We start from the raw sequence: 23,420 nt of genomic DNA, 5'->3' as shown, positions 1-23,420 counted from the left end.
AAGAAAGCACCATCGTTCATCATCTGTTCTTCCAAGATCAAGCCCCGACGGCCCTTGGATCAACAACATCAACAAATCCACACGTCCAACCGTTCTTCAAGATCAAGCCCAAAAGCCATTGGAGATCCGTTCATCACTGTTCTTCAAAGATCAAGCCCAAAAGCCCCTTTGAAGATCCGCTCAAATCCACCTTCAAGATCAAGTCCACGGCCCTTGCAGAACGTTCATCCTTAGATCAAGCCCAACGGCCCTTTGGATCAATCGCACATCCACAAATACACACCTTACGGAGATCGAATCAGAGGATCAAAATAGAGAGAGATTGTAACCCAAAATCATCAAATACAAATATTATTTTGTACATGTGTTTCTTGTCTCGTTCATCGCAGGAAATTTCGTGTTTACAACTTGCATTGGCACTGGCATTGGAAACTTGTACTTGCACTGATGGAATTTCATATTGGAATTGGCATTAGAAATTAGCATAATGGAGCTTGCATCCGCATCTGCTTGTTGGCAAACTCATGTCGTTTACTGCTATGAGTTTGATGGGTGTGTTGGAAAAGATTAGTATTTAGGTTTATTTCAGTATTTGGGGTTTTGTTTGTTAGTTTAGGACTTGGGCCTAGCCCATCCTAGTTAGGGTTTCTTAGGTTTAGTTTTCTATAAATATAGTTTGTAATTTAGTGTAAGGAACAAGTCATTCACAATGTAGCCTTTTAAAGTTTTGTAGCTATTTCTGTATTCTTGTTTAATAATATTATATTTTGTAATCTTGTTCGTGGAGCACTCTGATATTCAACTCTTTTTTTGTTTATTTTAAATTCATATGTCTTTTAGTTTCTTTAATTACTTACAACGGCTCACGATTTCGCACAAAATGTCACAATCATTAGTCAATTTGTCAAATTAACCGTTAAGTGATCATGTGGTAAGCATAGAGCAGACATTTTGCCGATTTAGAGTCCAAATTCGTGCAACGTGGTAAAAAGAAATTAAAAGAATTTTTTTTTAAGAAAACTATTATTGGCATTCCAAAAATCTAATTGTGTACTCCTAAAAGTAATTTTCTTTCTAAACACATCCTTGTTAATTTTGACATTGATCTTCTTCAACTCATTTGATCCGACGACTAGAAATGAAGAGTACATAAGTAAATTTTGAAATGTCAAATACAATTCGCAAATTTAATTATAATAATGCAAAAACTCTTTTAAGAACAAAACTAATTTAAACTATTTTTGTATGAAAACACAATGGGCCTTACCCAAGGAACAAAATGCCGATAATATCGGCGATATATAGCCGATATTATCGGTTTTTCGCCGGACCGATATTTTAATAGGTATCCAAAGGGTTTTCGTCAAAATATCGCGATATTATCGATAATATCGTGATATATTAAATCTCTCTCTCGCCTCTCTCTCTTCTCTGCATCCTATAACCCATTCCCATCTCTAGGTCTCCCCCCCTTCCCCTTCCCTGCAACCCTCCACCCTTTCCCCACCCACGCCAACATCTCCCTCTCTCTCAGCTCACTCCCACTTTCTCCCCCCTCTCTCGCACAAACTCTCCCTCTCACGCCGATTTACACTCACGCACCCATTTACACACCTACCCCCATCGACGACAGTACCAAAATCATCACTGGCGTCAACCCTCTCTCCCTTTGTCTTCGTGAAGCTCTGGGGCACCCTGAGGACACCCAACCCAGGTCCGGCGAGCCATGTGTGTGCGAGCCCAAGTCCTGGGTGGACCGTACCCATCTAGACGATTGCAAATCCCAAACGCGCAGCAACTCTGAATCTGCAACTTCCGATCTTGGCAAGCTTCTGCAGCTTTGCCATCTGTGAGCAAATGGAGGAAGAGAGAGAACGCGCAGAGAGAGAGAGAGAGAGAGAGAGAGAGAAAGAAATGGGAAATTGGGACCGAACAAATTTAATGGGAAATTGGGAAGGTGTTTTACTTTTCAAAGGGTCAAAATGTATGATCATGAAACTGTATGATGATATGGGGACTCTGCCCTTAGAAATGTGAAACAAGTGGAAGGGCACACAGTTTTGAATTATGAAACCGTGTGCTTTTTGTCTTTTCAATATATATATATGGTTTAGAATTATATATAAAATAAGATAAAATTATATATATATATATATATATATATATATCTTTTCAATATATATATATATATATGGTTTAGAATTATATATAGAATAAGATAAAACTATATATATATATATATATATATATATATATATATAAATGTTCTATGAATTTTTTGGATAATGTTTTTTTTCCCTTAGACCATCAAATTATGTAGATAAAATAAATAATATAAAAAAAATATCCATATATATAAATGATTATGGTGTGTTTAAACTTCTTTAATTAATTACTACATATTTTCTACACTCACAATGTTTGCCAGCTCGCTATATAATCAACTTAAATCAGTTAAATCCATCATGCAGTGCATTTCCTTCCAATTTTTTGTGATAAACTAATAGATAATTGAAAATAAACATCCTGCAAAGTTTCAATAAAAATTTTCAAGTTTTTCTTACAATTTCCGAGGTTTCCATATTATTTTTATCGATATCGATAATATCCCGATATTTCCATCTATATTTCCGTGTTTTCGGACTACCGATATTTCCGATAGCATCGATATTTAATACATTGCCCTTACCCACAAACTTATCCATCATCACCCTTCTTCCTCCCTCTATCCGGCCCCACACCTCCCTTCACACTAAGAAATTTTTCAGGGTTCCGGGCACAAATATCAGCTGGTGTTTTGGACCCATCAAAATTAGATAGCTAGATCTCCTATTTTTTTCTTATTAAAAAACTCTTAAAAGCTGAAACCATCAGCCCTAAGGAGAAATAATAAAATGGTATTGTAGTACCACGTGATAACGCCACATAGTGGTACCTATTGAGAGATTTTTTAGTATGATCAGTATATGAGATGATATACCACGTGTTACTATACAAATGGTGGGATATGTATGCTAAAAAGTTAATAACTTAAAAGATAAAATTTCTCATCACTCCTATTAAAACACGTGGTGTACCACTTGTATTCTTATCACAACTAAAAATTTCTTGTACTTACTAATCAAATCAGAACATGTGGAATTGTGAGATATGAATTATAATAATTTATTAATAATGCATTTAACTCTTCATCGCCTCCACTTCGTTTGGTTTCTTCTCTCTCCTCCCATAACAAAATTCATTGAAGCATAGCTCCAAGACCTTCATTGAAGAAAAGCTCCAGACCTTCAAGGTTGCTGCAAATCTACAACTTTCAATCCTTCCACTAATCTTCAATTGCAAAAAAAAAAAAAAAAAAAAAAAAAAAAAAAAAAAAATCTATCTGAAAACTGATTCAATTTTCCAACCTTCAAGATTGTTACAAATTCAAATATACAATTTTCCATTCTTTCACTAATTTTCAACTGCAAAAAATTTGAAAATTGTTTCAATCTTCATCTTTTAATTTCTTGCTTCCATTGTTTTGTGTTCCTCTTTCTAAATAGTGACCCGAGAAGAGTTTGACGAAAGTGAGCGAAGAGTTAAGGAAAAATGAAGTTTTAGTCCTCACTGTCGGGATTAAGTGGTCCAGAGGGTTCATATGAAATTGATTCGGAGAGTATCTAATTTCGTTGGCTGGTGACTAATTGTTAATCTGAAAAATTTAAGTCATAAAAATATGCAATATTTGGTGAGCATTTTACAGCCAAAGGATCGAAACAAAATGAACAATTCTGATTTCTTATATAAATCTAAACAACAGAAGAAGGAAATCGAACTCATCTCTCTCTCATTCGGTACTAGAGCTGATGATTTCAGCTTTTAAGTGGTTTCAACTTTTAAGAGTTTTTTTAATAAGAAAAGAAAAAGAGATCTAACTGTCTAATTTTGATAGGCCCGGAACACCAGCTGGCATTTGTGCCCAGAACCCTAAAAAATTTCTCCTTCACACTCCCCATTGCCACCACCACTCGCCAATCATCATTGACCTGGACCCTAAACACACCCAAGCTCACCTATCGATCCCAGCCATGATGATGCAACTCCTTATCTCTCACCCATCGCAGCCATGGCTACCTTCCACCCCAACAACACGCAACGATCTCCTAACCAGCCTTTCTTCTCCACCTCCTCCCTAAATCAATTAAACCAAGAAGAAGATGGAAAAGAACTGATAAACCTTATGGGAAGATAGATTTGGTGGCTAAATTACATAACTGAGCTATTACTCTCGGCATTGAAAGAGAGAATAATACAAAAAAAACTTTCGAACAAATTCATAGATAGAAGTGTTTGGGTTAATATTTGAATATTGGGCTAAACTGAAAGAGGACCCAAATATGGCAAAACAAGGTGAATCTACTTGAGGCCCAACGTCAAGCCCAAAGGCAAACTAAAGCCTTCTCAGCCAAAACATAAGCCACGTGTTTATGATGGAAATGACAAGTGATGAAGACTAACTCACAATCAGCCAAATGGCACTTTCCAGTGGCACTACAAGTAAAAAGCTGATGACTCACTACCCTCTAAGAAGCTTTCGGGCAAGAGTAATGCCCTGACCCCCAGGGCCAAATCACCTATAAAAGGAAGAAGAGACAACAAAGACAAGGACACTCAACCAATCAAATAAACAAGCATACAAACTCTGCTCTCAAGTCAGATTTGCGTCAAAAAGCTGAAATCAACCTAGATTTAGTTATTTTAGCGATAGTTTCTTGAAAATACTATCTCTTGTCTAATATAACCCTTGTGTAAACTTGTTTACCATCCATCCATTTTTAGCATACAACCCCTGTAAACTAAAAGAGAAGTGGCTGCAAGAGGTTCAACCTTGCTAGACAAGGTGAAATCTTGCCTAAATCTCTTTGTTTGTTTTCTAAACTAGTAGATCTATTGCTTAATGCATTCTCTATCATGTATTCAAGTTATTTCCACTTGTTTTTCTATTTTAAAAGTCCTATTTACATCTAGATCTAGTTACCTTAATGTATATGTTTTCATTAAGAGCAATTTGGAACCAAACAAATGACTTAAGGGGCTTTGGACTCCCTCTATTCGAACATATAAGATCATGAATTAAAAGTCCTTGTTTACAAGGCAAGAAAAATAACTTAATACAGACTTAACCCATCTATGACAATTATTTGATAACAAGAAGTTTGAGTAACTTGGGGTGCAATTAATTGGCCTAAAACACACATGTTCAACATCTGCTATATTGAGATAGCTGTAGCACGCCTAAGCATTTAGTTAGTTTTGATTGCGAGCCTCAATGCCTACACCTAAGGCCCCATAAAGGCACATTTTAGAACTAACTTCAAGCTCCTATTGTAGCACACAAGGCAAGCAAAAGCCCGACTACCAAACATATTCATCCAAAGTGCCAATCCCTTGGGGAGTTATGCTGAGGTCCAAAGACCTTCTCCAGAGAAATCTTTGCCCAAACATAGTTTTGGCATGCCCGGTGGGATCCATTTAGTCTTGTATGCCAAGAAGAAAGAGGAAGGAGCGAACCTTCAGGTGGAATATAGAATACGGGCTACCTCAGTATCTACCAAGATTAGAAATGATAGAGCATCCAAGATTTCTTATCCCTATGAGGACTAGCTGTTCTGGGAAGCCCAACTTCGTCTGAGAGGTTTTGGTGTACTGCAAAATGAGTTAGCAGTTAGTTTGAAAGGTGCCTTTGGTGTACTGCAAAATGAGTTAGCAGTTAGGTTGAAAGGTGCCTTTGTGGGGCCTTTGGTGTAAGCCTCGAGGCTCATGCAATCAAAGCTAACAGAGATCTGAGCGTGCCAATGTTATCTTTGTATAACAGATTGTTGAATAGAAGTGAATTAAGTCGATTACTTGCACCTTAAGTTACTTAAACTTCTTGTTTATCAAAGGATTGTCGCAGATGGGTTAAGTTTGCATTAAGTTCTTTTTCTTGCCTTGTAAACAAGGACTTTTAGTTCATAATCTTGTATATCCAAAACGAAGGGAGTTCAAGGCCTTTTCAACCACTTCCTCTATCACAGCTTATTAACTTAACCATATTAGAATACAAATGAAACTCTTAAGTAGAAAATAGTTGGAAATGACTTATATACATGAAGGAAAGTATGTTAAATGACAGATCTACTAAATAAAAATACAAAAAAAAAAAAAAAAAAGATTAGGGAAATATTTTACCTTGTTGGGCAATGTTGAACTTCTTGTAACCACTTCTCTTTATGTCTAAAAGGGATGAAAAGTAAATAGGTTTTACACGAGTGAATCGATACTACAATACTAAGGGAAGGTAACAGAGCTTTTACACTAGACAAAAGATGACTTGTCTTGGGGAAGCTATAGCTAAAAGGATTGAACCTGGACAAGTTTCAACTTTCTGGGTATGAATTGGCTTAAGAGAAGCGTTTGTATACCTTTGATTGGTTGGTTAAGTGTGTTTGTCTCTGGTGTCCCTTTCTCATTTTATAGACAATTTGGCCTGATTATCTTGGCTTTGCTTCTGGTTATGGCTTTCAGAGGGCAATGTGTCATCATCTATTTACTTGTGATGCCATTAGAAAGTACTTTTTGGTTGGTGGTGAGTTGGTCTCTATCATCCATCACATTTCAATCATAGGCAAAATAGTTGAAATGGCTTCAATTTGCTTCACGTCTACCGACTGGGCTTTGGGCAAGCTTCCATTTGCTTTGGCGTCCTTGGGCCTCATTATCATAAAGCCCAATATTAAATATTAACCCAAACATCTGGTAAGTTCTTTTTTTTTTGTTGTTGTTGTTGTTGTTTCCTTTTCATTCAATTCTAATAATGATCCCAAAAGAATTGAGACAGAGGAGACGACCCATGTTCGTTTTGTATTTGTTCACAAGGAATTTAGGGTTTTGCATTGACATAAAGAATATGTTGCATGTAACATATTAAAAGTAATATGTACCAAGTGCATTTTGTCTTGGAGACAACGTATGAAGATTTTCTTTACGTTTTCATTGCGACAAAAATTTAACTCTATTATTGCACGTAAGTGTACAGTTAGTAACGTGCTAAATTCTCCCAGAAAGTAGAAAGCCAAAATAATATGATCAACTTTTGACAGATGCCCTTCATCACTGCCGTCAAGTTTTCGTTCATAGACATCTTTTTCCACATAATTAGTAAACAATCTAAATCCAAATCAGAAGTCACGTAGTGCTAGCTACAAGCCTATGTGTTTGAAATGGACAGAGGATATATACATACATACATAAATATACATATTGCTTAAGCGGTGGGATCCCCATTTTTTCAAAAAAATGGGGAGCCTTCTCCTGACCATTGGATGAAATGGGTGGTTGAGATTAAATAGCTGATATAATCTTTTGTTTTCCTTTGTGTTTTCTGGTTCCCGCTTCTTCCTTGTGATTTGCGACACAGACGCACATCATCTCCCATAAACAGAGCTTCACACCAGCCAAATCACAGGCCATCGTGAATAACCTTTGAGATTTCAGAGATTTATGGTATGGGTCTCCTCCTCCTTCACCTTTTTAGATGACTAATTTCGAATTTAGGTTGAACAATTAGGGTTTTTTCTGGTTCTCTCATTTCCCTTGCTACATAAACGCTTAAGCTATCTCCCACGAACAGAGCTTGGCGCCAGCCAAATCACATGCCATCGCCTCTAACCTTTGAGATTTCAGGTATGGGTCTCTTCCTCATTCACTATTTTAGGTGATTAATTTGGAATTTGGGTTGAATAATTGGGGTTTATATTTTTCAAATTCTAAACGCAAAAACCTATTGCGTTCTGATTCGGGATGGTTCTGGTTTCAAATGGGTCCATAAATTTGGTGGTTTTCCTTCGGGTTTTAGGGTAAAGACCAGCTCTTCCCGGATGCAAAACTGACAATTGGTCCTTGGATAGAAAATGGGTTCTATTATGACTTTGATATGGAGCCTTTGACAGACAAAGAGTTGAAGAGAATCAAGGAGATGGTAAGTGGAATTTATGTATAAGTTATCATGTTTGTATCAAAGTTTTGGAACCATGAAACTATTGAAAACTATTCATGAGCATTTCTTTTATGATTTGTAGGATCGCATCATTGGTAGAAACTTACCACTCATAAGAGAAGAAGTTTCAAGAGATGAAGCTCACAAAAGAATAACTGCTTTAAAAGAATCATACAAATTGGAAAATTTGGATAGTATTAAAGAAGATCCTATTACCATATATCATATTGGTAAGGGTTTCACTATTTTCAGGCTCAATATAGTATGGAAGGTGATGATTTAATGTGCAGGAAATGTGCGTAAATGATATTTTTATTAGCTACACAAGTGAAGTGTACAGTGTTTGTGTCGAGTCTTAAGATGGAAATTTAAAGGAATAAAAAAGAGAGGGCGGGGGTGTGCTCAGGGAAAACAATGTTGTTGGTGCTCTTTAAAAATGAGTTATTAACAGAAAATCTATCGAACTTGAGTCTATTGCTCGTGCTTGCTGAATAGGAGATGAAAAGAAATTGATGCTGCAGAGGATCTATGGCACTGCATGGGAGAGTGAAGATCAATTGAAGGCATTTATTCATTTCAAAGAGGAAGCCAAACATCAAGATCATAGGAGCCTTAGTCAAGTTCCTGACCTGTTTTCTATATAGGTACTCAGAATTGCCCTGAATCTCTTTCTGTTGTTTACGTATATTTATCAGTTAACAATCCCATTATTTGTAATTATGAGGATTCTTGCATTTAACATTTTCATTGTTGAATTTTCACAGAATGATGCTGGTGGGGGTTTAGTGTTCTTGCATCCAAGGGGTGCTATTGTGAGGCATGTAATGGAAGATTTGTGGAAAAAGATCCACATAGAATGTGGTTACGATATGTTGTATACTCCACATGTTGCAAAGGTGAACCTTTGGTAGATAAGTGCTTATCTGGATCACTACAAGGAGAATATGTATGATCAAATGAATGTTGAGGATAAACTTTATCAGCTTTCGACTGATGAACTGCCCTTATCATATCTTGGTTTACAAAAGGAAGCCTTACTCATATCATGAATTTCCTATTAGAGTTGCTGAGTAGATGAGCAGCAACCAACAAGCAGAGTTTGAAAAGGAAGTTGCAAAACTCAAGCTTTAGCAATTATCAGCAATCAACAATATGAAAAAGTAGTTGCAGATGTCTTCCATGTTGACTCCAAAGTTATTTATCGGCATTTTGTAATGTGTTATTGTTTTTCACTGTATATGAGAAGCATTACAAAAGAATTGGATTGATATTCATGAAATAAAAAAAGGCATTCGATGTCTTCCATGTTGCCTCCAAAGTTGGTATGCTATTGTTCCTTATCATTGAAATATAAATTTCTAAATAAAGTCATACAAAATATGTGAATTCCTTCAAGTTCATGGCCAATTCCTCCAAATTCATAGAATAAACTTATGTAAAACAAAGGAACCTCATTAACACCATGCAAATTAGGAACAAAAAAATGAGATCAACTTCCTATAGACAATGAGTGCTGCTCATCCTGCAATCAATCAAAATAGAAATCATAAAAATGTTGATTAACAATAATAATACTATTATACATCAAAGACAACAAACGCATTTCAACTATTGATATATTAATTGCACGATATACATAGAAAAACACGCGGAGTATGTATTCTTACCGATTATAGAGCTCCAGACAATTTCTTTTGTCATGATTAACTCCATATTGCTCCACACCTATGACAAAGGTTACCATTAACCCTCTTCTTGCATTTTCCTTTCTCTTTTCCCTTTTTAAGTCTTTTTCCAGATCCTTTGGTCTTAACAGGATAAGGTTCAAGAAAACCAACATCATCTACTATCGATTTTCTTTTTGCACGACATTCCATATCTCCTTTGGTTGCAGAAGGTTCCACATTTTCATTGGTACCACCAACCAATGGCTTAATCTTCTCATTCACAACATCCATCGCCTCACAAAAGAGTTTACTTGCCTCATATTTAGAATGACTTTATCAATCAAATGTGAATATTGTTGGAATAATTTACCACCCCTTTCAAGTATGGGTTTGTCGACAAATATCTCCACATTAGAAACCGTAACCAAAGAATTTGCATATTTAGTCCATCTCTTCAAAATGTATTTATCTGGTAATATCTGAAATTGACGTATTTTATGCAAATATGCCAAAAATGGCTGCATGGGATTCTTGAACTATCAATTTGTTTGTAGCTACATGACGCAAAATCCCTGGATTTTTCAAATAAAATTTCACGAACTCTACGCTTTTCATCATCAAGGGGCAAAACTTTAAACATGCTGCAAGTATCATTGTAAGCTCAATATTATAGCTGTGACTTTTCCACAATTGCTCTTGAAAATCAAGGTAAGAGCTACGTGTATAAATATTGGCCATTTGACCATCCATCTTAATAGGGCATTTGAGTTTTGGCCTCTCGTTCAAATCAATATGATCTGCGTTCAACTCCGAATGGCGTTGGTGTAACAATGCCCTATTATATTTAACCATAAACTCGAGGAAGGAGTTGTTCTTGGAAACATATTTCTTTAGAAATGAATGTCCACTCTTAGCTCTCTGACTAGTTGAGCAATTTGCAGAAAAAACATGATTCACATAGGTTGGAACCCAAGTAGATCGAATCCTATATATCGATTGCAACCAGCCATTACCAAATAATCCATTTTTTTGAAACAATGGCCATCCATTTCACATCAAACTCATCTCTAGTCTTTGACTCCCAAATACATGCTTTGAAATCTAAATAATGATCTCTGTATTTCATCGCAGGAAGCTTGCTCGAGAACTTATCCAAAATATGCCACATACAGAATTTGTGAAACGTGTTTGGAAAACAGTAAAGAATGGCTTTTGTCATTGCCAGATCTTAATCAGTAATAATCATTTTTGCAGCATCACCTGGCATGGCATTCAAAAATTCTATAAATAACCAAACGAATGAATCTATCATCTCATCACTTAGAAAGGCACCAACAAAAATGATTGTTTGACCATGATTATTTACACCTATGAATGGGGCAAATATCATACTACATGATTGGTGTTGTATGTAGTGTAAAAAATGACCAAATCACCATAAAACTTGTATGCTTGCCTAGAACTTGCATCGGCCCAAAAACATTGAGTAATCTTGTGTTCTTCATCTGCTTGAATCTTGAATGTGAATTCAGAATTTCTTTCTTGCTCTAGTAAAAAATGATCATGCAATATTTTTCCATCATGCCCCTTCATCTTGTTTCACACCTTTCTTTGATAGTTATATAAATCTTCCTATGTACAACCAACATTTTCACCTACCTGTAATCCAAGAATGTCAAATTGTTTGTGTGGAGGTATGTTTGCCATGTTTAGCTAATCAACTAATATTTTATGACACTTGGTAACCTTGCGATGAGACTTTAGCAAATGGCGTCTTCGTGGGGATGTCATTTGATGATTATGACCCTCGTCAAATATAGTGATTGCATACCCACCAAGTTTAGATATCACAACTATCAATCTTGCTTTACAACCCTCTTTGGTTAATCCACGATGCTTTTGTTCGTCACCAATCCATTCTTTTGTATTACTTCCCTCTTTGTTGCACATAAACTCTTTTCTCGTGATCTCACCATCCTTATTTTTCTTACTTGAATGCATTCAGACACTAAACCCAGCCTCCCTTGCATAGTTGTTGTAAAATTCAAGCACTTCGTCTAATGTTTCGAAACGTTGACCTATGGTAGGCTTGAACTCATCTATTACTTGAGGATTGAAAAAACAAATACCAACTACAATTTCTGATTGATTTTCCATTGGAACTTGCATTTCATTAGCTTCCATAACTTGAACAGGCATTTCATCAGTTCCCGTAACTTCAATAGTCATCTCATTAGCTTCCATAGCTTCCATAACTTGAATAGGCATTTCATTAGTTCCTGTAACTTCAATAGCCATCTCATTAGCTTCGATAACTTGAACACAAACATCCACACCAAAAAGAATAATAAAAAGCATCAACAAAACTTGAAATAAGTAAGTGCAATAGTATGATCGACTAACTCACCTGTGACCAAAACACAGCTGCTTCTCTTCTGGGAAGCTCTCCAAGGATATCTTTCAAACCTGATAGAATGAAAAACCAATGTTCAAGCAACAGAAGCAAAATGTCTCATTCGCCTCCCCTTTTACATGCTTAATGTTATCAAACTCTAGAGTCAAAAACAGTTTTGCATACTTGCTACTTGTCTTTCAACCTTATAAGCTGAGCGAATCACGCTTTGGATTTGTTTCCCTGTTTGTCTGCAAATAGAAATTTGGACATCCCGAATCAGAACGCAATAGCTTTTTGTGTTTAGAATTTGAAAAATATAAACCCCAATTGTTCAACCCAAATTTGAAATTAATCATCTAAAATAGTGAATGAAGAGGAGACCCATACCTAAAATCTCTGAAATCTCCAAGGTTATTCGCGATGGCCTGTGATTTGGCTGCTGCGAAGCTCTGTTCGTGGGAATGATGTGTGTTTGTGTCACAAATTGCAAGGAAGAGGCAAAAACTAGAAAAGAAAAAGGAGAAAGAAAGATTATATTATCTATTTAATCTCAACCACCCATTTCATCCAATGGTCAGGAGAAGGCTCCCCATTTTTTTGAAAAAATGGGGATCCCTCCCCTTAAGCAATCTGTTACATGTGTGTGTAGAGAGAGAGAGAGAGAGAGAGAGGGCATAGGATATATACATACATACATAAATATAGGGGTGTGCTATCCACACAACCATTTTTACTTCTCACACACCCCTTATTAGTTTATATCCGTTGATCTTCTTTAATTCATTCGATCTGACGACCGAAAACCAAAAAAAGTGTGGGAGAAGTAAAAAGGGGTGTGTGGATATCACACCCTTAAATATATGTGTGTGTGTGTGTGTGTGGAGAGAGAGAGAGAGAGAGAACATTTAAAAGAAGGGATTCCTATTTTTTTATTTTATAAAAATGGTGATTAGTTGTGGGGTCTACATGACATCGAACTTTAACGATCTAAACCGTCTATTTTTCATGTTGCACCTCATAAATTATCCTTGCAAAATATTAGCCAAATCAAAAAAAATATATAAGACATCTAATTGGGTTAAACAAAATTAACGAATATTTTGTTATAAAAGAAACAATGAAAATTTTATCTTGATAATTAAATAGCCAAATAGTTTTGGATTGAATTGAATTTGTGTAAGGATGATCTATGAATCGAGACTTACAAAATCAACAGTTCGGATTGTTGAAGTTCGATGTAGAGTAGACCCCACACCTAATCCGTATTTTTTCCAAAAAATGGAGATCCATTTGCATAAAGGGCCTTATATATATTGTGTGGGAAAAAAAATGATAAGCGTACACTCCTTCCTTTTCTTACAAATCCCTGTTAAATTATGTCAGTTATTTTTGTTTCATATATTTCGTCTGATAATCATAAATTTAAAAATGTACGTGAAAATCATCTCCTATATTTGTGTGTTTCATTTTACGTAGCACATAATTTCCTCCTTTTTGCAAATAGGTTAAATTAATAAAGATTGTACTGGTAAACACGACATAATGATAGGATCATAGGAAATGAATAATGAGTTCACTGAGTGTGAGTATGCATGGAGAAGTTCCATCTCACCCTAAATTTGTTTCATAATTTTTTAAGTAATTTTTAATTTGGACTAATCAAAATTATGAAAAAAGAAATGGACTAATAAAAAATTACGACAAAAGAAATGTCGAACTCGACTGCATAAGGAAAAAACATATTATAAGGCTATGAAAGTAAAAGACTCTCACATCGGTGAAAGAAAGATAAAACCTTGTAAAAGCTTATAAGAGGTTTGATTACTTCTTATATTGCCAACTAATTTTATGGTAGGACCTTAACTTTCTTCATGGTATCAGGTTAGGTTGACTCACGTGTGAAGCCCAACGGCCACACATGTTCCACGTTACCCAATAAGTGTTGTCCATGTGTTTGGCTTGAAAATTCGCCATATGTGAAACGATGTATGAGAATGTGAAAGTAAAAGAGTCTCACGTCCGTGAAAGAATAAACTTTGTAAGGGCTTATAAGAGGTTGGACTACTCCTCAATTGCCAATTAATTTTATGATGAAATCTCAACTTTCTTCGAATATGTTATAGCAAATGTGATTATGTCTGCCTTTCTACACTTGTTAATTAAGGCCAAGTAGCTCAGCTGTGCCAATCTAAAAGATTACTAGAGGAGCAGGTAATACTAATACCTAAATCTCAATTAAATTGTAGCTAAACACCAAACTTGCAAGCTAAAAAGTAGATATATTCATAAATCATCACCAAAGAACTGGACCCACTACCATTCATGCCCTACTTTTTAACCAATTTCTCCATTAATATAAGCCAATTTCTCCATTAATATAAGCTTTTGTTCTTAAATTCTCCAGGTCTCCACCAAAATTACAGGATCCAACATATTAGGGAAATTTGACAGTTGAGCTCATTGGAATCTATCTAGAAGATGCACATGCAAATTGCAAGCCAGTTTGCCAACCATTTGATGAAGGCTTTTTAGCCAATTTATCAATAAAATTGCACATCAATAAGATTTTTCCGTTAAAATTCCATCAATAATTTTATTTTACAAATATGTAAAATATGAATACTTGGATATGAAGTCAGAGAACCTACTGGGCGGTGGTGGTAATGGGTTAGTTGCTTCTTTCTCTGACTCAAAAGAAATTTCAAGTCAAAATCGCCTCCCTTATTGTTCCTTAAGGGTGCGTTTGGTAAGTGGGACGGGATGGGACGGAACGGGACGAGGCGTTCCGTCCCGCGTTTGGTGCGCCAAAAATGGGTGGAACGGGCTGTTCCACGGGACAGATTTTGGGTGTTTTTGCGTCCCACCTGCCCCCTGGAACGGGTTTGTTCCACGTCTGTGGAACACAATGTTTTACCATTTTAAGACAAATATATCCCATGTCTTTTTCAAAAATTACACCTTCGTTCCGTCCCGTCCCGTTCCGTCCCGTCCCGTCCCGTCCCGTCTGCGTACCAAACGCACCCTAAGGTTCCGTTTGGTACGTGGGACGGAACGGAGCGGAATGGGACGAGGCGTTCCATCTCACGTTTAGTGCGTCTAAAACGAGTAGAATGCGCTATTCTACGAGCCGAATTTTGGGTGAATTTTCGTTCCATCTTATCCCCTGGAATGACTCGTTCCACATCTGTGGAACACAAAATTATAACCTCTCCGTCTCATTCTTCTTCCTTCTTGTTTCCATCTGATGGGCATCTTTGCTCCCTCTCCGTTCCGTCCCGTCCCATTCCGTTCCGTTCCGTCCCGTCTGCATACCAAACGATACCTAATAATTCAATATGAAACCTAGAAAAAGTAAACTTGCTCAAATCATTAGTGTTTGACTTGGATTCATTTTATTGTATGAAAAATGCTACATAAATATTTTGTATTATATTAGTGTACCATTTAACGTGACAAGTAACATCTAACATGACAAGTAACATATACATGCCACGTTACTTAGAATTTGTTTGTTTGACCAATAATAGACAAATAAACTATTAGCCAAACATTATCTTTCTTTTCAGGGTTAAAGGAGATTCTAAATTCAAAGGATGATATGGGAGATCAAAATTTTTAAATTTAATTTGCAAACTAAATGATGTGATTGTACATAATTGAATTGTTAATTAAGTGCTGGTTAACGTACTTGTTTCTTATTGGTGACACGTCATTTGATTTGTCATTTAATTTAAAAAATTTAGTATCTCTAACATTACTTAAATTCAAATGTCCACACAAAATTGATTTACAAAATAAAAAATAAAAAACTTTCAATTAAATGCTAAAATTGACCACGTTGAAGAGATTCGATATTACTCTTGATTTAAAACTAGGCATAAAAAATGTAACTGACCCCTTACCACATTTGTGGAAAGGAGTTGAGTATTTGCATGACGGTGTGAGTTTGAACCCTGTTGATGGCTAATTTAATATTTAATCTAACAAAACCATTCGCTTCAAAAAAAAAAAAAAAGGCATCAAAATAAAGCTGTGCAAAGAGGTAAAAGAAGATTTTTTTTTTTGACCAAATGATACTATAGAGAGGGGGCGATCTTAATTTCATAATAAGTTAGTAATAATATGATTCAAATTTGTTTTTAGTTAGAATCGAATATAAAACTTCTAACTCACAAGTAAAATGAATATTACTAAACTACTAGTAAGTGACAATTAGAGATGGTTTTGAATATCTAAGTAAATTTTCCAGAATAAAACGGAAGGTACAAACAAATTCAAAACCCAAAAAACTGCAGAAAGTCAGAGTCAGATCCACCTTGAAATCCTTTGAAAATTTCCAGCACTTCAAAAACCTACCAATTGCAATTCTGCAACAAAAACAATAAGCGTCTCCCAAACGCTGCCTTCAACAAACCACTGCTTCATTTGATTCCCTCACTCTCTTTTCCCTCCAATCAATTGCTCCGCACGCCCAAAACACTCCAACCCCTCTCTGCTTTCCTTCCTCTCTTCCAGCTTTCGCCGCTAAAATCTGACCTTGCAATCACCGCCATAGCCCGCAAGCTCAAAAGGGTACCCAGATTTCACGCATGAAAGCGGGTTTCTCCCGGAGTTGTGGCCCGACCCAGTTGCTTTGAGCTCCGGATCTTCGCAGCAATGGTTGCAGAGCCTTGGATTTTGAAGATGGGTAACCAGGTAAGCTCCAATCTCAAGCACGCTCTTCTTCTTCATCCTTCGAAGAAATCATCGGTCCCCAAATCCCAACCCGCCGCCTCCGCCGCCAAAACTCAGAAGCAGACCGTCGGCATTCTCTCCTTCGAGGTCGCCAATGTCATGTCCAAGACGGTCCACCTCCACAAGTCCCTCACCGACTCCGAGATCTCGAAGCTCAAAAACGAGATCTTGAAGTCCGAGGGAGTGCTCAACCTGGTCTCCGCCGACGAGGCCTATCTTCTCGAGCTCGCCATGGCGGAGAAACTGGAGGAGCTGAACGGGGTCGCTGCCGTCGTGGGGAGGCTCGGGAAGCGGTGCGTCGAGGCGGCTCTGCAGGGGTTCGAGCATGTCTATGCCGACCTCGTTAATGGGGTTATCGATGTGAAGGAGTTGGGGTTTTTGGTAAAAGACATGGAGGGCATGGTGAGAAAAATGGAGAGGTATTTGAGTGCAACTTCGAATTTGTACAGCGAAATGGAGGTTTTGAATGAGTTGGAACAAGCCACCAAGAAGTTTCAGAACAATCAGCACGAGGAGAGCAAAATGGCTTTTGAGCAGAAGCTCGTTTGGCAGAAGCAGGATGTCAAGCATCTCAAGGATGTCTCTCTTTGGAACCAAACGTATGATAAAGTTGTGGAATTGCTGGCCAGGACGGTCTGTACGATTTTCGCCACAATTCAGGCTGTTTTTGGAGACTCTGTTTTGTGCAAGGACCGTGTTGGGATGATTGGTGGAGCTTCACCTCCTCCGGTGTCCGGTCAGACTGATGTGAGGAGGGTTTCTCAGGTGGCTTCTGAGCCATTGAAGATGGTTGCTAGTAGGAAAAATGGGTTGCATTCGGGTCCAGTTGAGAAAGCCGTGGTGTTGAAAAAGAGGTCATCCTTTAAGCCTCAGTTTGATTCGAGGAGAGGAGAATTGGCAGCGTTTCGAACTGAGGATTTGAATTTTCTGTGTGGAGCAAGCCCCGGGAGGATTTTCATGGACTGCCTAAGAGTGAGCGGTACAGTTGATGATGACGATTATGATGATTATGGTGGTGCTGGTAATTATGATGACAGGAGTAGCCAAATTTCGGGCTGCAGTGTTGTAAATGGTGGTTTGAAGAGAGAGTATCCGTACCATTCAGGTTGTTTTAATCGAGCACAAATGAATGTTCAACTTATATCCAAGTGTAGCGGCGCGAATGGTGGTGCACGGTTTGGTCCCAAGAGTAAGTTAATGGTTTATACTCCTCCTTCTACTGTGGGGGGCTCTGCTCTAGCTTTACATTACGCAAATGTCATAATTGTTATAGAGAAGTTGCTTCGATATCCTTATCTAGTAGGCGAGGAAGCGAGGGACGATTTGTATCATATGTTACCAACGAGTTTAAGGATGGGTCTGAGGACTAATCTCAAGTCCTATGCCAAGAATATGGCCATATATGATGCGCCTCTTGCGCATGATTGGAAGGAGACCCTTGACGGGATTTTGAGGTGTCTCGCCCCATTGGCGCACAACATGATCAGATGGCAGAGCGAGCGAAATTTTGAGCAAACACAGATTTTTACGCGGACAAATGTTCTTCTGCTTCAGACATTGTATTTTGCTGATCGAGAGAAGACGGAGGCAGCTATTTGTAAGCTACTTGTTGGGTTGAACTATATATGCCGTTACGAGCATCAGCAAAATGCATTACTGGATTGTGCAAGTAGTTTTGATTTTGAAGACTGCATGGAGTGGCAAATGCAATGCGGAGCTTCATGTGTTGATTGACTACGTTATTGGTTTTGAAATCGTGAAGATGGTGGCGGTGATAAGGAATTCATCTTGGTTCCAATCACTTGATAAACACAATAGATGATAGTTCAACAGGATGTGAATATATCAACTTTTCGCAATTCACACTGAAGACTTTGTCTGCTCAAGACTTGATTGTTGTATTTTGTGCAAGGTATGGGAAGCTTTGACTTGTGAAGTACATAATTCTAATTATTTATGAATAGAATTAGTGTCTTTTGTTGTAGAATTGTACATATATTTGTGTAAAGTTAGTAGTTCCTCTTTGATATGGAAGTCTCTATGCACTTTTCCTGCAAGTTATTGTGTTATTCTGGCTAATTTTAATCTCTCAATCACTAAGGGTTCACTCATGCACTCTCTCGTCACGATTGTTAGTAGTCATGGCCTCTAAACTGATATTTTTGTGCCAAGAATTACCCGCAGACGCACAATGTTTCCTTGTAGAATATATTTGTCATGTTCCCACTCAGTTATGCTAGATTATGTGCTATGTGGCAAAAGATGAACGATAGCAAATAAAAGCTTTACGACAGTAAGGAACTTCCTGTGAATCCAAAATGTTGCTTCTGCAGACCTCTGTGTGCGTGTGTGAGAAAGTGGACGGCGAGAGCAAGTCCTATAGGAAAACTTGTGATGATGTCGTTGGGTCTGAAGCACTCCTAAGTTTAAGGTTCAAGTTTCTTTTGTACACTGGCTAAAGATTTTATGGACACGATGAGGATGCAAACACATAAACTGTAGTGTTGGAGGGGATCGTCCATATGCCATCATAGATTCTCGTTTAAGGAAGATATCATTTCATGTTGGCTGATGCAATGCTCTCTTTGTAGTTGTCTGGTTTTATAGTTATACAGCTAACATTTGTAAGGAGTTAAGATTTCTTGGTATCTGTTGTTTTCGAGCAATGGATTGAACTCATGTTAAATTACTGGGAGTAGGGATTGTTCCATACAGATCCAGGATGTCGTGCCGCTACAAGTTCCAGTAATCTTTTTAGTGTTTTTCCTGCGTTGAAGATTTGATTGTCTGCGTTTTGTTTCAATTACCAACTTCCTCAGTGCTTTCTAATACATATTATTCCTTCCTTGATCCATGATTTCTCTCCTTCTAGTAAACACAAACGTTTAAATTTTGAGCATGGTCACTACATTTCTAAATATTGAACATTAACAGTACTTCTAATTTTTACTGTTGTGTTTGACATAATTAAGCTGGCAGTTTATTGACCTGGATCCTTATATGCAGATGAGCTTTGCATATATGCATTAAAGATTTAGTATTGGTTTGGTACTAAGGTGCTTTTATAAAAAGTGGGTATAAAAAAAAGTTGAGCTCAAAAAGATGTTTGGTAAACACTTAAAAGCAGTTTATTTTCACAGTTTTGGATGAAAAAAAGCTGAAAACGTGAAGTAGCAAAAATGAGCTTATTCTCACAGTACAGCAGAAACAATTTTTTTTTTCAAATCACAACAATACAAACAAATGGTAAAATTTGTAACAGTTTTACTTTCATCTCTTTCATATCCTTTTTTTGGAGTGTTAAATGGGTAAATAAAACTAGGTATCTGTGATGAGATTGGGCTAGATTATTTGAATTAATAACCAGAAAAACAAAGTAAATTAGAAAAGGTTTAAAATTGGGAAGGATTGTGTCAGGGTCGAATAATCAATGTGTATTTACAGCTCCATCCACCGAAAGAGGATAATTTCCGAAGGATAAGGATTGTCTGCCCTCCTAGTTGTGGTAGGAATCCTCTTTGTGAAGATTTCAAAAATCTATAATTATGTATATTCATCGTATCACCATGCGATTATAAATTATTTTAAATTTTTTTATTTAAAATTGAATACAAATAATATTTGACGAAAACTAACCACATAATGTACAATAAACAAATATAATTAATAAATTTTAGAAATCTTCACAAAGAGAATCCAGAGAGTATTCTGTTCCCATCCAACTAGGGTTCGCTTGCTGGGCAGGCAGGATCATGTGGCATTAAACTGGTGGTAGGATGTAGGAGGTAGAAGAGGGCATTGACTGTCCTATTGAAAGAGCCTTTAATAATATTAATGGGGTTTCACTTCTTACATCATATTATATCTGACAGTTACAATAATAATTGGATTTGACAATTGGACAAGGATTGTCTACCTTTCTATTTTTGGTGCCCTCCCATACCTTTCTGTTTATGTGGTCACAGTTAAGCCACGTTAATATTTTATATTACTATTCATTTTTGTTTTATTATCTCTATAAAAAAATAATATAAAATGTTGACGTGGCTTAACCGTGACCACACAAAATAGAAGGGTACGAGAAGTGGGAGGGCAGACAATCCTTGTTCCTGACAATTTCTTACATGATTGTTAACATGACATGATAATAACGGATTTTGAGTCAACATGATAACTAATCGAGTCATTATTGGGTCACCTATAAAGAGTCCATTTTAATGAGTGACGTGGTAACATGTTTCAAGCCCTTGAGAAAAAAGTTAGTTTCATAATTTTTTTATGGGCTAAGCCTCATATTAGACTATCCATAATAATTTAGTTTAAATTCGCATTTGACGAGAAAGAAATCTAGAACCTCTTTCACTTATAGGTGAAGAAAAAAACTATTTTGGTCGTAATATTAAGTAGCAGTATGATAATTTTAAACTACTAAAAAACATGTTCTAATTACTACAATAGCCATAGTTCTTAATCTCCAAAGCACAATAAAAAATTCATAACAATTCATTTACAAGTGTGAAAAAAATATGCAAACGCTCGTGATCGTATTCTGTAAGCTTTGACGATGGGTGCATCGTCATTTAAATTTTTAGAACACTACAAATCCTCATGAATAGTGTTTTTAGGAGGAGTTCAAAATAAATAAAATTCACAATAATTAATGTATAAGTTGAAAAATACGAAAGAATATATAAACGCTTGTGACTGCATTCTTTATTCTTAGATAACGATTACATTGTCGTTTAGATTATTACAACCCTTCAAACTCTCATAAATAGTTTTGTTGTTTGAGTGCAAGATTAATAAAAGTTCATAATAATGAAGTAGAAGTGTGCCGTCTAAAAGAGGGGTTTTGGCTATTTTAACCGAATATTTAGCAAAACTCACAAAAACAAGTCCAACGGACTGGTTGTTCTTATTCTAACGAAAAACTTAGTATTGTGAACAGTTCCTCGCTAAATCTAGTGAAGAGGAGAGAGTAAGTAGTGGCTAGCAAAGCTTAAAATACAACATTTGATCCCTCTCTCTTAACATCGTATCAGCGGTGGCGGCGGTGAATTTGCTGCTGCAATGATTCTGAGGAAGATTAAGAGGGAGAATGAGAACAAAGGAAAGGGAAGATGAAAAAAGAGTTATCGGTAATGAATAGAACCTATTGAAGACTTTCTTCAATGGAATCCATGCTTTCCAGATCAAAGATCGAACCCCTAATCAGAGCCAAAGAAGGTTTTGTGTATTTAAAACTTGTACGTATTATTTAATAGGAGGAGATTGGGGAGAGAAATCATGAGGGATGAGGGAAGGCAGATGAACAAAAGAGTTGGTGAAGAGAAAATGGTAGTTGGAGAGAGAGAGAGAGAGAGAGAGAGAGAGAGAGAGAGAGGAAGATGAGGAAAATGGTGGCTCTGCCCCAAAAATAAGGAATTAGGCCCAAAAAATAAGGAAACAACTTGGCTATTCAATGAATGAAGAGTTATTGTTCATTTCACCTTGTGATCTATTCATAGAACTTCAAACTTATGATTGAGATTATTAATATTATAAATAATTCTTTAAAGGTTATTTCTACAAATAATCATTTAAATATGAGATCATTTAATTATCAAATTGTATAAAAAAGGTGGTGCTATCCGCACATCCATTGTTACCATCCAAAACGACCAAACACCTCTCAATTTCGGTCATCAAATCAAATGAATTGAAGAGGATAAAAAAACAAAAATTAACAAGGAATGTGTGGGCAGTAAAAAAAAGGTGTGTGAATAGTTACATACTAAAAAAATATGGACAGATTCAGTAAAAATATTATGAACCGTTTATCTATTTGCTATGGATGACTAAACGGCCACGAAATAAATTGAGGAAGAACTCCTCGTTAATCTAAGGAGCCAAGTTCCTCTCCATCAAATAAAAGAAGGGCGGGGGGAATGAATAATTATGAGGGATGGATTGTTAAATAATAACTTATTTAGTATTTATTAAATTAACTAGCACTGTTGGAGATGAACATGTTAAATTGGCTAGCTATAATAACTTATGAGCAATTGGCTAACTATAATAGCTTTTGAGCAATTGGCTAGCAAAAATTTAACTAGTAGTGTTAGAGATGCTTAGGAGTCGGGTCTTTTATGTTTTTATCAAGGTTCTAAAAAACGTTAGGCGCTAGTCGGGCAGCGGGCTAGCGCCTAGGCAGATTTAGATAAATTTCTTGTATATCTTGTAAATAAGTGCATATTGACACTTACAAAAAATTATATTTGTATGAAATTCATGGATAAGATAATAAAAGAATGATAAAATGAAAAAAGAGTATCCAACAAGTCAAAAATTTAAAAACACATTGAGCATATATGCCATATAACCATAGTGAAGAGTCTTGTAAGATGACACATGTACAACAAGTTCACAATTTAAAACAACATAAAATAGAAATAGGAGGAAAATAAGGAAATTTAGTAATGTAAGATACTTATCTTTAGTAATGTATAATTTGAGGACTTTTTTTTTTTTGTTAATTTTGTAACATTTACTTACCCCATATATATTAATCATAGTTGGACTTTGTTTTTAATTGGAAAAACAATTGGACCAGGTTTCCCTCATT

General features: G+C 36.4%; 1 protein-coding gene and 1 long non-coding RNA gene across 2 annotated transcripts; one reads left to right on the top strand and one right to left on the bottom strand.

Moving 5' to 3' along the window:
* Positions 1-16,354: 16,354 nt before the first annotated feature.
* On the top strand, positions 16,355-18,873 carry LOC126608844 (protein PSK SIMULATOR 1-like). Its single transcript, XM_050276851.1, has one exon. The coding sequence runs from the start codon at positions 16,739-16,741 to the stop codon at positions 18,548-18,550; it is 1,812 nt and encodes a 603-aa protein (XP_050132808.1). The 5' UTR covers positions 16,355-16,738; the 3' UTR covers positions 18,551-18,873.
* A 2,606-nt stretch (positions 18,874-21,479) lies between these two features.
* LOC126608647 (uncharacterized) lies at positions 21,480-22,257 on the bottom strand. The gene is made up of 2 exons (XR_007617934.1): positions 21,969-22,257; positions 21,480-21,892 (listed from the first exon to the last, which is right to left on the bottom strand). It is a non-coding gene; the product is annotated as an uncharacterized LOC126608647 (long non-coding RNA).
* Positions 22,258-23,420: the final 1,163 nt, after the last annotated feature.

Source organism: Malus sylvestris, chromosome 16, assembly GCF_916048215.2.
Source record: "Malus sylvestris chromosome 16, drMalSylv7.2, whole genome shotgun sequence".
Lineage (NCBI taxonomy): Eukaryota > Viridiplantae > Streptophyta > Magnoliopsida > Rosales > Rosaceae > Malus > Malus sylvestris.
This window is presented reverse-complemented; position numbering and strand designations above follow the sequence as displayed.